The 15,072-nt window shown below is 28.7% G+C and overlaps 1 protein-coding gene across 2 annotated transcripts in view; it reads left to right on the plus strand.

Moving 5' to 3' along the window:
* The first annotated feature begins 179 nt into the window (after positions 1–179).
* The window catches only part of LOC142321879 (trimeric intracellular cation channel type 1B.1), an 80,278-nt gene continuing 65,385 nt past the window's right edge, over positions 180–15,072 (plus strand). The window contains exon 1 of one of the 2 annotated variants that reach the window (XR_012755732.1): positions 180–394. Coding sequence is in view for 1 of the 2 variants with exons in the window: in XM_075360352.1 (XP_075216467.1) it covers positions 274–394 (121 nt within the window). In the remaining variant the exon portion in view is untranslated. The remainder of the gene's footprint in view (positions 395–15,072) is intronic. The other variant, XM_075360352.1, reaches the window with a different exon arrangement.

Consider the following 15,072-nt stretch of genomic DNA (forward strand, 5'->3'; position numbering starts at 1 on the left):
TCAGTCATTATTATTTTCTTTGTTTAATGCTCCTATTTCTAAATTTAGTGCTAGAGTGCTATAATATGTCATATATCAAAATTATACATAAGAAATTACAATGAGGTGAAGTTGGCTGCATTGGTAAGTATGAGCCGAGCGCTTGCGCACAGCTGTTGGATTTGTAGTACTCTACGTTTCCAAAGAGAATTCGTTTAGTCTGTGGAGTAAGGGCAGGGGTTGTGTTTGGTGTAAATTTGGGGGCTCGGGGACGGCAACTCAGAAGCGGACACCATGGATCCTGAAGCTTTTCTCGACCTGGCAAACCAGGTGACAAAACTGAAAATGTTTCCTTATTTTGACATCGCTCATAGTGTTCTCTGTGCATTACACGTCAGGGAAGACCTCGGGCCCGGTAAGATAATCTGTTTACGAATTGAAGTTATTTTTCGCTTGATGCATTTGTACTAAGGGTTTAACAGTGTGTTGACCCGCCCAAAAAATAACTTTTTGCGTGTTTTATGCCCTAGGTTGTTTATGATGATAGAAAGTGTTCATTATATGTTACATTTACTTTTTAAGTTTGTTTAGAGTTTTAAACTGTATATTAAAACACCTAAAAAATTATCTACTAAATCAATTTTAATTACGTCGTTTATCGAGTGGATAACATATACATGGATACCTTTATAAAAATTTTGGTATCGGTAACTGGGCTTGGATTGTTAATCATTAACAATGTAATATAAGTAACCGAAAGACGAGTTTTTGAAGTGTCTTATTACAGTTTATATGTATTTAGCGTACTAATAAAATATTGGTTTAGATTTATCCACATTCGTGCGATAATTCGCTAAACTAAGAAAATTTATATACCCGTCAACATTAAGATTTACATGCACTGTTTACCTTCAAGTTTCGTTAAAAGTAATTCATTATAATAATATGTTTTCCCGTTTATAAATTATTATTTCGTGCAGTTTTTTTTTATTTCATTTGTTTGTTGGTTGTTTATTTGTTTACGTTTTAGGACACAACTAGTTCATCTAAACCAAAAAAAAAACCATATGTATGTGTGTGTTGCACTGGTTTTGGTCTTATTTCTCAGGATTGAGCAAATCGATTTTTTTTCAAATTTGGTTCAAATATTTCTTTATATAGGACATTAATCATAACAATTTTTGTTGTTGAAAATGTGTGACATTTGTTATGTCCGATTTAAACTGTCCGATCCATTTATAATTATTTACAAAGTGTATATATTTTAACATCCGCCATTGGATTTTGACCGGTTTTACACCATTTAGAAAATAAAAATATCATAGCACAGCGTTCTTTAATGGTGCACGTTTTAAGTGTGCACTGTGAAAGAATGGAAATTCTTTTCGAACAGCTGATATTTTTTATGTAACTAGTTTTTCCGCTTACCATTTGTCTTGGTAATTATTGAACAACAACCAATAAAATTTTAACATATTTTAACTAACATAATGTTTCAGTAAATACATAGAATACTTTGACGTACATTAACCGTCGTAATTTTAGCTGAAAAATTGTTGTTACCAATTTGAAGTTTGTGATAATAATTGTCAAATAGAATTTTAGGCTAAGGTTCGTTACCCTAGCACGACTTTTTCCCTGGCCGTTTTTTTTTTCACTAGAATTACACCAAAGTTAAGTAATTAAATTTTTTCTGTTATGATCTTCAAAATCTTGTTTTTTCTTCTAGTAGATCTATTTTTGTAATATTATAAGATAAAGAAATTTATGTGTTCTAATCTAAATATTAGCTTTTCACAAACCGTGTATGAATGTTGAAAATATAACATTTGAAAAAAGTATTTTAATTACACAGAGAATATATATTTACACTGTTTATTGATTTTAATGAGTAAAAACAGTCCTAGTCGTAAAATAAAAAAAAATTGAAACTTAATTCGTGGTAACATATGGTTATCATAAACCACAAGAATATTGCAATTCATTGCATCATTGGACAAATCGGTCCAATTTTGTCTTCGGTCATTTAACTTCCTTAATTCTCTGTTTGTTAATTACTATTGCACGCTACATTTCTCTAAAAATAAAATTTAAGAAAGGATTCTTTTAAAAAGCATTAACTGAACTTTCAAAACGTATATTTTTATTGTAGCTATTACGAAGATACTTCAGGAGACGTGTTTCGGGTTGAAATATCCCGTTCATAATAATAACAAACTAAGCTAGTCCATCCGCAATAATGATCAACAAACGTACAATTCTCTTTTAAGATTTATTAAGTCTTAATAAATGTTAAACGATCGAATTTGTAAATTAAAGTTAATTATTATTGATCAAATCTAACCGATAAGAACTGGAAACATCAGTTTATATATCTACTGTTTGCGTATTTGTCTCTCCACTGATTTCGTACGGCTGAAATAATAATTAAAAAACTATCCAGTTTTCTTGATGCTTGGGAAAAATTAATTCGTTATGGAGAAAGTTTGACTAGAGTTCGGGTAGTTTAAAATACCCAGGCCGGCTGAATTAGAGAAATACCTTTTGCTAATTTCAGGTTTCTTGTAAAAATGATCACCTAAACTGCAGCTTTTAGAGTAAATTTGAGAAAATACGAAAAAAGATCATGTTATCGCCGATGTAATTTATTGTTTTAAAAAACTTTCACTTACTATAAAAAAAAAAATTACTTCATTTATCTAAAAAATTCTTCTATACAATAGAAAACAAACCATCGAAATCGGTCAATGCGGTGAGAAAAAAAGATGAGTACATACGAGTTTAATTGAAAAGGGCCTATCTTTATTCAAAATTACATTCAGTAAAGGGCCTATCTTTTTTCAAAATTACATTCAGTTTACTTTTGGATACCTTTGGATTTCGTGTATATTGGAATTCTCCTTAATTAATCGCCTTTCTCTAACTTTTATGCTAATAGTAAAATATTTCTACATTTTTACCTCCTAGGTAAAAATTTTTATTGCTTAAAGAAAGGGTACTTTTATCGAATACCGGTGTCACTGATTAAAATTATTTGTTTAAATACCAAATTTATTTCTTTTTCAAAATATAGGAATGCTATTTGATTAAATGCTCCAACGGAAAGGATAAAATAAGAGTAAGTTTTCTTATCGCAATAACGTAAATTCAAATTGATATCTAACGTATTTCACCCGGCTACTAGAGTTCGTTGTGCGTTTATTGCTACCACGTGAAATTTCGTTAACGTTAATGTTTGGAATTTGTCGAATAACGATGTCATTGAGTTCCTGTACCATTCTACCGAGAATCAGGACACGTCGCAACGGACACCTACACGTCTTTACAAAACTGACTGTGTATATGGAGTTGCAACAAACTTATTTGCCGGTCAAAAGTCAATATTCATGTGCTGAAAAATTCGAACCTCAGCTTCCTGACCGTCGTACATTTTTTGTATAGCTGGGCGTTTGAACTAGCAAGTGTTACTCGGTGTCACCGTAAATTGGGTATAGGTCCGAATACAGTAGTCTGGAATAATTTCATTAGAGAAGTGTGTGTCGACTATATATAAAATACTCGATACAATAAGGAACACCTGCCCGCTGGAAGTTGCCATGTAGCAGTCTGTAAATAAATTTTCCTTGATCTTAGTTTAAATGATGCAGCAGTACGTAAATTTAAAAATGAATAAATATTCGTTTGAAAAAGCCACAGATGTGAAGGGAACGATTGGTGTGGACGGTATTCGATAAAAGTAGAAAAAAGTAAAGATACCGATTAAAGTTTCAAGGAATAGCAAATAATGATTCGTAATTTATCGGCGATTCTCAAAAATATAAGTTATAAAATAATGTGCGTTTTTGGTCGGTTTCAATTTTTAAATCTATTCTACTTTTCTTGGAAACCGACGATATTTTTTACCTTGATTTAATATTTTTAAATTCTAATGTTTTAAAATAATCTCTGCCCTACTTTTTTTTTAAAGTACGAAAGATAAAAAAATAACTTCTGTAAAATATTGAAATTCAGCTATTAATTTGCGTTTGATTACTCAAAATACATTGAATACCTTTTGAATTTCTTAAGAGCATTTTCATAAATTTATCTTATACCGCTATTTTATTACATTTATAATTGTTTGCACTTGTGATTTATTCATTTTGTATAAGTTTTTATATATGCAGATCTCGACATGGGAGATAAGTTTGCTCTTTTCTCAGTTTAGATGTAACAATGGCAACCTTGAACTGGCTTCTAAAGTAACTATAACTAATACAAGGCGGGAGACGTACCACAAGGCGAGACGTGCCTTTTGCATTACCGCGGTGATCTATCTAAGCAGAGGAGGCCTGTGTATTTTTAAATCATCGCCCAGTTTTGAGCTTAGCTGAGTTGGGAATGGGGCTCGGGATGAATCCCTGTCTGTGTACAGCTTTGCCACCTGCTTTCTATACAACTGCCCGGATTGGCTTGTCTTCTTTTTTAAAAATACGAGTATTATGTAATGTAGATTGTTAAACGGCCAATTTGTTGCTCTGTTGTTTACTATATAAACGTAACTGTTTATATTTTCTCTTTTTTGTATAATGTTTTTTTGTAATGCTTGTACGATTTGAATTAAAGGAGAAGTATTCTTGGTATTTCTTTGCCTTATTAAAAGTAATACGTGAAATTAATGTGAAAATACAAAAATATAGAAAAGTATTACGTCAATAAGTATAGTATCATCTCACCACAAGCTTGAAATACTCAAGTATGGTATATTTATTTTAAAAAAAACATGATAAAAATCCTTACTAATCACATCTTGATAATCCGTTGAGATTTAATTTTAAATAACTGGTATTTTTATTTTCAGTTTCAGCGAGAACAAACAATCTTAAAACCAAACTGATAGATTGTTGCATTGCATTTTCATAGTTTCGTTTACTTTTACGAATGATTTATTTTAACTAATCTCAATTCAATATACTTTACAACATTATTTATTATTACATTTTTATATAATTAAAAAAAAAAAAAATTAATAATCGGTTAACAAATAATCACGGTAAATTTCTTTATAAACTTGATCTAAATAATCTAACGAATAATAAATATAAATACCAGCAAGCAATAAGACAAAAATATAAAACCACATTTTAAAAAAAAATTGTATAATTACTACATGCTAATTATTATTCATTAAGAATAGTTATTAGTATCTAAAACTTTTCACCGCTATTTTAACAATTTTTAAACCACTTATACGTTAAATCGAATAAACACAGTCCATTCATGTCTTTCTTTTTTTTTGTAATCCAAACGTCGCAGTAAAATTATTTGATACTAATTACATTGTGTCCTATCATGTTCCAATCATAATTATGTTGCTTCAAGTAATTTAAACAGTAATTTTCATTATATACAATTTTTTTTTCACAAACAAGTAGAAAACAAATGTAAATTTTAAAGAAATAGTTCACTAGTTTGCATTATTAACATTTCTGCCTTGTGAACATATAACTTGTTTACTTCGTAGCTTAGCAACGATGTAAATGCGATTTGTTTTGTTTACATATAAATCCATCGGATAGGTTGTGATAACTGCAATACCTAACGGTGGTCCCGGAGGTAAAAAAAAAAAAAACGTTGTGATAACTGTATAAATTCAGGAAATTTAATAATGCCTTCATGTTAACTGATTTTTGTACATTTACAACGACGTATTATGTTGCTAAAAAAAAACAAAAAAAAAACAGATTTATTTTCACTATTTATGTTTAATAAGAAAACTGCTGTTGAAGAAGATATAAAATAAGAATAAAGCAGCACGAATTGAGCGGTTTTTAGTAACTGTTCCCTAAACATTGAATGATTACATATACATTTATAACACGACAATCAATCCATAACGATATTACACAGTTATTGCGGCCTTAAACGAAATATAGGTTAATATATCAATAATACAGTTCTCATTTACATTCTTTTAAATGAATCTTCTTATTTCAATAACTAGAAATCGTGAGGTGATTTGATTTCTTTTTATCGTCTTCATGATTTACGTTTTCCATCAGTCCCATTCCATTAATGGTAATCTTCAGTGTTTTCCCTAAATGTAATTACGAGTTGAGATAGGTTGTCATTTATTTAGCTCAGTTGGTACACCGACTTACCTACTTACAAATTTGAAAATAAATAATTTAAAATGAAGAAGCTTAAGTCTATTCCAAAATGTTCATTTAAAGTGGATATAGTCTTAAGTTTACGTAAATTTTGTTTAGAGGCATCTGTTGCTATATATCTATGTATTGTATGTGATTTTTCTTTAAGAAATCTTTCGGGAAAAAATAATTTAGCATTGATTAGGGTTTCTTTCGTGGTTGAATCATGGAAATAATTGTGAAGTTGATTAGAACTATATTGAAAATAAAACAAAGCTACGTATAATTAATTAAATAAGTAGATTTTATTTAACGCTTTATGTTAAATAAAATAATTGGTTAGTAAATTATAGAATTTTTTGTGAATGAATGACTAAAAAATATTTCGATTTTCAATAAATTAAACTAATTTTTCATTTATAATTTTCAAACCTCTTCTACAGTTAGCAAATGGTGTTTAAAATAAATTTTTACTTAAAAATCTGATGTAGACAACACATCACTTCCTTGAACGCCTATTAAATTATATTTAAACATTTTTTTTTAAATGAAAGATACATAAAATTTTGTTTTAGTAAAAACTTCCGATATTTTTTCGTTTTTTTTTGTTTTTTTTTTTTTGTTTTTTTTTTGTTATTGAATTATTATTCATCGTAAAACTTTTTTTTACAATGAGAGGTTAATAATAATAATATATTTTAATTTAAAAAAAGGAGACGAATTCGGATTCGAACCGAGTGCTTTCCCTTTGTAAGATCCAAATATTTCATTAATTAAAATTTTATTTGGCTTCAACTCTGGAACCAATGAAAATAAGTACTACTTATGATATATCTTTGAAAAGCTCTCAATGAGGGCTTATTACTGCAGTTAAGAAAAAGCCCAAAATCCAAATTCTTTTGGATTTTGGGCTTTTTCTTAACTGCAGGTTTACACTTTTGGTTCAGTCGATTGCAATCAAAAGGGGAGGTGCACAACTAGGTGTTACAACAGTCCTAAATCCAAAATATCAACATCTTACGGCGAATCGTTTTTGGAGTTGCAAGATACATACGTACGTACAGAAGTCACGCCAAAAGTAATCAAAATGTATTCGGGATGGTCAAAGTAGATATTTCCGTTGAAATATGAAAATCGCAAAATGTTTTTCGATTAAAATACTTTCTTTTACTTTGTACAAGGAAGTAAAAATATTTGCAGGCTATTTGAAAAGTAAAATATACATTGAATTAGAAACAGAAAATGTCACATTAGTTAAAATTCCATTGTTAAATTATTTTTAGGTTCAAAATTTGTTCCTTTTTTTTAAGTTAAAAATGTTTTATATATATGTATATATATATATATATAGTTTTAACTATATATATATATATATATATATATATATAGTTTTAACTATATATATGGTTAAACAATTAAATGTAAAGCCAAATTCCGGATAAAAACGAAATACTGCAATCTAGTTAAAACTCATACACAATTAGAATTAATTGAATTTCAAGATAAGTCTGTAAACTGATAAGATGTTCAGAAGAAGAAGAAGAGGTTCCAAAGAAATTGTGGTCTTTTGCGACTAAAAAAAGAAGGTTTTCCAATCAATTACTGTTAAAAAACGAGAAATCCCTTAATAGTTCATGTGTAAAATTAATTGTTTAAGATTTGAGAATATCATCTGCTAACTTCTATTTTCAGTTAGCAGAAGATTTTTTGAAAAAAAAGAATTACGATAAAGTAAATAATTTCACGATTAATAAACAAGATATTATGAATTAAAAAAAATAAATAAATATTTCATTTAGAACTATCCGTTAAATGAATGTACGTTTAAATTTTCACCGTAAAAATAGAATTTACTGTTGCATTTTATCATAAAATGAACTCGTAAAAGATCTTTTCCTAAACGCTAACACTTTCCATGTACTTAACGTTGTTCGATTCACCACTGTTTTCGGTTTTGAAAGAGTTCTTGATAGTCCGTTTCCAGGCGTTTACTTTCGTTAATTTAATGTCAACGTTTCATCACCAGTAACCTTAACTAGAAGATAAAAGTTATAAGGCTAATAATTAAACACAACCATTAAATAAAGTATTTCTTCCCAAGAAGGTAGTTGAAGCTACCTCAGACTCAACTTTATTAATTAATACTTAAAAAAAGGAAAGGAGCAAATAGATAGAACAAAATGAACTAACAAATTAAACACAACCACTAAATAAAGGATTTCCTTTCCAAGAAAATAGGTGAAGCTACTCCAAACTCCAACTTTAAATAATGGAATGGAACTTTGAGGATAGGCTATGTTTTTTGCTACAATCAGTCGGTATGATTTTTTGTTGTTATTTTGAGTGATTATTTTTTATATATATCTTGTTATATAAGTTTAATTTTTTTTCTTTGATTGAGTTTCTTGTTTTTTTTATGTCTTGTATCAGAGGTTGTGTTTTACTATATAGCCTGGGTTATATATAAGTGGTGACGTAAATTTAGTTCGTTTTTATTTTTTGGTTTTCTTATTTATTTTGAGAATGGTTCTTTTTATTTTAATACCTGACCTTATTTGTTTATTATTGGGTTGGGATGGATTAGGATTAATTTCTTTTTGTTTAGTTATTTACTACTGGAATAGAGTTTCTCTTTATTCTGGATTGATTACTTTAATAATAAATCGTGTTGGTGATGTATTTTTGAGTTTGAGTCTTAATATTTTGTTTCTGGTGGTTTGTTGGGATTTTTGAACTGGTTAGGTTTTATTTTTGATAAGTTTACTTTAAACTTTTTTAGTATATATATATTTTTGGTAGCTTAAATTTTAAAACGTTTTTAACTAGAAGATAGGTTCTGTTGTACCTTTATTAAGAGATTCATCACACTCTCATTTATATATAATTAGCAATTTCTAAGCTGCTCTCATTCGCTTCTTGTTTTCTTTTCTAAAAAGTAATCTTTAAAATAGTAGTTAAGAAATCTATCAATAACGTATACTTTTTTATCGCGGTCTCCTACACGTAATTGTACAGGAATTATGATCAAATTATCCTACAAATTCGTTTTCAGCTTTTATTTCACCTCTTCAGTAACTAGTCGTCCTCAGTGAACATGATACTCAATTTTCTCATACTCGTTATTTATAAACTTCCACCACCATACATAACTTTTTTTATTACCTGGAAAATGTTTACAGACAGAACATTATTACACTTAAAACCCACTTAAGACGTCGAATTTCAAATTTGACGAGATTTTCCATTTTAGGTACATTTTAAACTGTCATGAAAACTGTAATAATATATTTATGGTTAAAGAAATTGTATTTTATATATAATCTTTAGAAAGAACTACTTGATAACTGGCAACTAACTAAATTTGTAATGTTCATTAGAGATCATTTACGTGAACGATTTTCGGTTCTCAGTTCGACCCATATGTGTTTTTCCTATGTAATTTTAAACTTCATTCATGACAGACAAATTTCATATATTTTTGCTTAGAAGATCCCGTGTAATATTTTTCGGGTGGCTTGAGTAGAAGACTTTAAAAATCGTATTTTTTGCGCGTACGTAGATGTTTTTCATATATATATATATATATATATATACCCCGATGTCATTCTGAATTTCCAGGATTAGAGCGTGAAGAAATTAAAAAGTTACGTTCGAAAAGTAAGAATAAAAAAAAGTACTTACTCCCACATCAGTAGTTATCTCTACGTAATTTTTTCTTCTCTCCTTTCCACTTGGGCAGCGTTTTTTTATTTTACCCTATTCACGTTTAAAATGAAAATATATCTGAACATTATAAAAACCATTTTAAATAACAAAGTAAATCTAAAAAATGTAAAAGATAATGACTGTTCTCAAAAAAATAAAACAGACTTTGAATAAACGCATCAAAAAGTAACGAAATAATACTTTTTCTATCTTTTAATTTTGTTTTTTTAATTTCGGTACCAAATTAAAGGTTAGTTAGTTTATAGTAATTAATTTTTAATTTAGCTCATATTTAATGAACTAAAATTATTTTAAGAAGGCCTATGTAGTGTTTATTGCTTGCTATGTTCTTCAAACAACATAAATTTAATTATTTCATAAATAAATAAATAAATTTCATAAATTTAATTATATTTTTTTATTGTTATATGACTGTAAATTGAATGCGAATAGTTAATGAAATAAAATCGACTGTTCTCAATGTCTTTAATTTGTAATACTATGATCTTATTACCAGTTCGGAAAAAAGTTATTAAACAAATGATTCAAAATTTAATTCTTAACCGAAAATTTTTATGCGTTCCCAATCGGAGGTAAAAAAAAGTTATATTTGAGGCAACCAGTTTTATTTGATAAAACCCACCGGGTTGGTCTAGTGGTAAACTCGTCATTTCAAATCAGCTGATTTCTAAGTCGAGAGTTGTAAGGTTCAAATTCTAAGAAAAGCAGTTACTTTTATATGGATTTGAATACTAAATCGTGATACCGGTGTTCTTTGGTGGGTTGTGTTTAAATTAACCACACATATCAGGAATGGGGTCGACCTGAGATTGTACAAGACTACTTTTCATTTACAGTCATAGGTATCGTCCTCTGAAGTAATACCTTACGGTGGTTCCGGAGGCTAAACAGAAAAAGAAGTTTTATTTATTAAGAAATAAAGTTTGATGGTGAGGGTCAAAGAATATCGGAACATCTTGTTGGTCGATCCCTTCCTTGTTTACCTTTCAGGGTTTATATGTCATTTAAACGCTCTCAGAGTTTATAATGTCATTGTCAATGTGTGCATGTGTATGTGTGTGTGTGTGTGTGTGTGTGTGTTATAAGAAATACCTATCCAGAAAACCATATATTCTATTTGAGTTTGAAATAACTTGGGAGTTGTACGAATCTTTATTTCGGTATTTATTGGCGACCCTTCTTATAAATAATTACGCGAAATCGGACAAAAACTCAATCAGACGAATTATGTTTAAATTCAGATTTAATCATTTTTCATCCTGTTGCGGTTACTTAATCAGAATTATTTTATAGATAATATTTTATTATATTTTCAAGATAACAAAGAAAATTTAAATACTCATGTGTTCAATTAAATATTAAAATAAATATGTTATTCAGGATTTCATCCCTTTCCAGTCTTCTTTAAGTTTAATAATAAGGATAATTTAGGCTTAGTTTTCCTTTTAGTCGTAAATGTGGCAATTTCAGTTTTGTGGAGTTCAAGAAGTTGAAGAATCAATGAGAGTGGTTATATATATATGAGTATTAGTCGTCTGTATGTATATAATAGTATCAATAATACGCCCTTGAACCTAGTTAGCTAATACCTACTAAGTTGGAATCTGGTTGAGACACATAATTCTATAGTGCACATTTCAGTTTGTTTTTTGTCTATTAACATTTACTTTTGAAGTGAGAAAGGGTTGTCCTCTTTACTCATAACACTTCGCTCTCTATGTTGCTTTAGTTTTATGTAGCAACAGATGGGTTGGTTAAACCGAACTTAGGGCCGATGATCGTAAGTAAATAATATACGCACGTCATAATTAAACATTTTTCTACGCATGTAAAGTTGTCGCTATCTCTGAATTCACATCACATTATCACTAAGAGAAAAAGTAACGGAAAAATTAAATTAATAGAAGATTTTCTTCGAGTTTATAAAATTATGGTACATGTTTGTATTATGGAATATTAGGACTTAACATAAATTTTGTTTTCGAAACATCTGGAACAAAATAAACTATGTCGTTTTATGTTCCTTTACTTAAATAAGAAATATGTGGTTGATCTAAATGAAGATGTATATACTTTATTTTATTATTAATTCTTCAACTGCTTAACTATTTTAGTCGTTAAAATTCATAAGATTTAACCGTTGTAGATTTTATTTCTAAGTGAAAAAATCGCCTTATTTAATTTCGTGGTTTTGTAATTTATGAATAATTATTGCTAATATTAGTAAAAAAATGGTGACAACGGAGTTGTAGGAATTTCCCGTCACGCAGCTTTTTTCTGATGCACGGCATACACACACAACTAAATTTAAAATATTTTTTCATTTTATTTAAATATACTTTTTGTTTATTTAACTCAATTATTCTAACTAAAGGGCAGGCGCATACCTTATTTCATTCGCGCGGGTATGGCGGTACTATCGGCCGTTTTAAATATTTTTTTACTCTTTAAATATTATTCATTTATTTAATTCTACTGCTCACCTGTGACGTTAAACGTAGAGGACGACTACACAGCTGAACGTCAGTGCTATACTAGCGCTCCGTGTAGTGATAGGGGTACTGATGGCGCTGTATATTTACTAGATACTAGTTTATTTAGAGAATTTTTTTGGGATGTGGGTGCGATTTTGTAAAAAATGTTTTTTGCAAATATTATTTTTTTCTTAACAAATGCGCCTAAGAAAAATAACACATTAAATGAAATCTCGAGATACTGAGGATGCCATCAAATGGCCCATATATATATAAAACTAATCTGATCAAGTTTGGTCAAAATCAGTGGAGTAGTTCTAAAGAAATAATGTGATGTAGAGTGCGATACCAAACACACACAAACGTACATACGAACATCCGGAAAATTTCCATCCGGTTTTTGGGTTCCTTAGGTGGCAAGACGTTTTCACAGGAGAGCCTGTTGGGTATATCCGGTGAAAACCGCATATGCCCAAATTGGACCAATTACAATACTTTACCTTCTAACGCTATATTTCTAATTATAGTTAATCATTTATTAAAGATATATTTATTAAAACTCTTATGGGAGTAGTACACGGTTCATTCATAAACGTGACATCTCCTGGCCTAAAAATAAATAAGTTTTTCCTCGAGGTTACTTTTTATATCGTGTAAAAACTTTATCTGTTTGCTTAAGTATTCTTAAATCACAGAAAAAAGAATGTTTATATTTTTTAGATACATCACTACATACTATTTTTAATAAAAGGCGAACCAAAAATGTTCAACTCTTTTTTGTTCGTTAAAAAAATTATATCACCACACAATCTTGAAATTATCCTTTATTATATGTTATACAAAGGAATTCATAAATATATATATATATATATATTTTTTTTTTGTGATTTTGAAGTCTTACTATGCAGATCACATAGTCAAAGTAAAATTAAAATGTAATTTCTAAAAAAAAAAAAAATAATATAAGATTTAAACTCTTTGTTTAAAAAAGTAATTTCAAATATTTTTCAATATAATGTAAACATTGTTGTCTGAAAGAATTTTACGTTTTCAATGAATCTGACTTTTATATTGAAACAGAGGTCTTAACGATAGGATGACTGGTCTGGCACAGTGCCAGGATATCTCCATACTTCCACAAATGTCAGTTTTTATTTTATAATTTGGAATTTATTTTGAGATTATGTCCCCAACCGCGATACGTTGATGATGTTAATTACATAAATAAAAGAACCCCTAACCGTATATGAAGATTTGTTCTTGCAGCATTTGAATATTTGTGAGAGGTCGCTCAAGTGCAAGGTACTGTACTATGTTGCAGGATTAATGTGTTTTGTCCATGAATTCTACCATTTCCATACTTTGATTGGAAAATACAAATTATTTTATTCTTATTCTCAAATTCTAAATTAATTGATAATCTATTTTACAAATCCAAAAGATTTTGATTTTGAACTTTTTCTTAATTGCAGTAATAAGCCCTCATTGTGAGCTTTTCAACGATATATCATAAGTGATACTTATTCTCATTGGTTCTAGAGTTATAGCCAATTAAAATTTTAATTAATGAAATATTTAGATCTTACAAGGGGGAAGCACATTGGTTTGAATCCGACTTCATATACATATATTTTTTTAATTTGTTTTTTTAATTAAAATATAATATTGATTAATTAATAATTATTAACCTCTGATTGTAAACAAATATTTTACAATAAATAATAATTCAAAAATAACAATAAAAAAAGATAAGAAAAAAATTAGCAGTTAGTGAAATAAAATTTATTTACTTTTCGTTTTAATTAAAAATTTTTTACAAAGGCTTAAAATTTTTTACAAAGTTTTATTGATAAATTATATGAAGTCGGATTCGGCTACGGATCCGACACGTTCTCACTTACACCAAATAAAACTACTTGAGCGACGTGAAACAAAATTAATATTAAATGCTGTACGGACACCACAAATAAAATTGATGTAATGTGGTGTCCACCACAATGCAATTGTGTAACTGTCCAATTTATTAAAGAATTGGAGGATCGTATCTCACTTTCAAATGAAATAAATTTAAATGAAGTGCAGCAAAAAATGTGTATATGTAATTTAATAGGCCTACATGGAAACCATGTGGTGTTCACATCGGATTTTTATTAAATGTTATTGCTACAAAATAGTCTATAAACTGATTTGCAACTTTTTTAGTTAATTATTCCAGCTCACAGGCTATCAAAGTTAAACATTAACATAAATCGCATCCCAATAAAGAAAATATTTCTTTAGTTTGGAAATTCAATTTCCCATTAAAAGTAAATTGATTTTAATTTTTAAAAAATACGTTTTTATTCTTTGAGGTTGTGTCAGAATAAAAAAAAAATTGTGTTATGTCATAAAAATACCAATCCCGTTAAAGATTAGATTAAAATTATCACTTATTGGAGATAATATTGTCTAAATTTCAGTGAAGTTGGCATATTGAAGTTAAGTAATGTCTGGCCCTGTGAAGTAGGCAAAGATAAAATTCACACTTTCCAATGCGTGGCTAGGAATAATCGATTACTGAATTTTAAAAGGCTCTCAAAAATTGTTACGGTTACGGAAACTAAATTCATCATCGTTTGTGTTTCTTTATAACTACAGATATGTGAATAAAAGGAGTGTTTAGTATTAAGATTCGCTAAGTTGTGGTATTTCTAAACTCTTAAAGATTATTTTATACGTAATATTTTTTTTGAGATGCGTACATCTACTCGTTAGAGGAGTATATA

This window comes from Lycorma delicatula, chromosome 3 (genome assembly GCF_047948215.1).
Source record: "Lycorma delicatula isolate Av1 chromosome 3, ASM4794821v1, whole genome shotgun sequence".
Taxonomy (NCBI): Eukaryota; Metazoa; Arthropoda; class Insecta; order Hemiptera; family Fulgoridae; genus Lycorma; species Lycorma delicatula.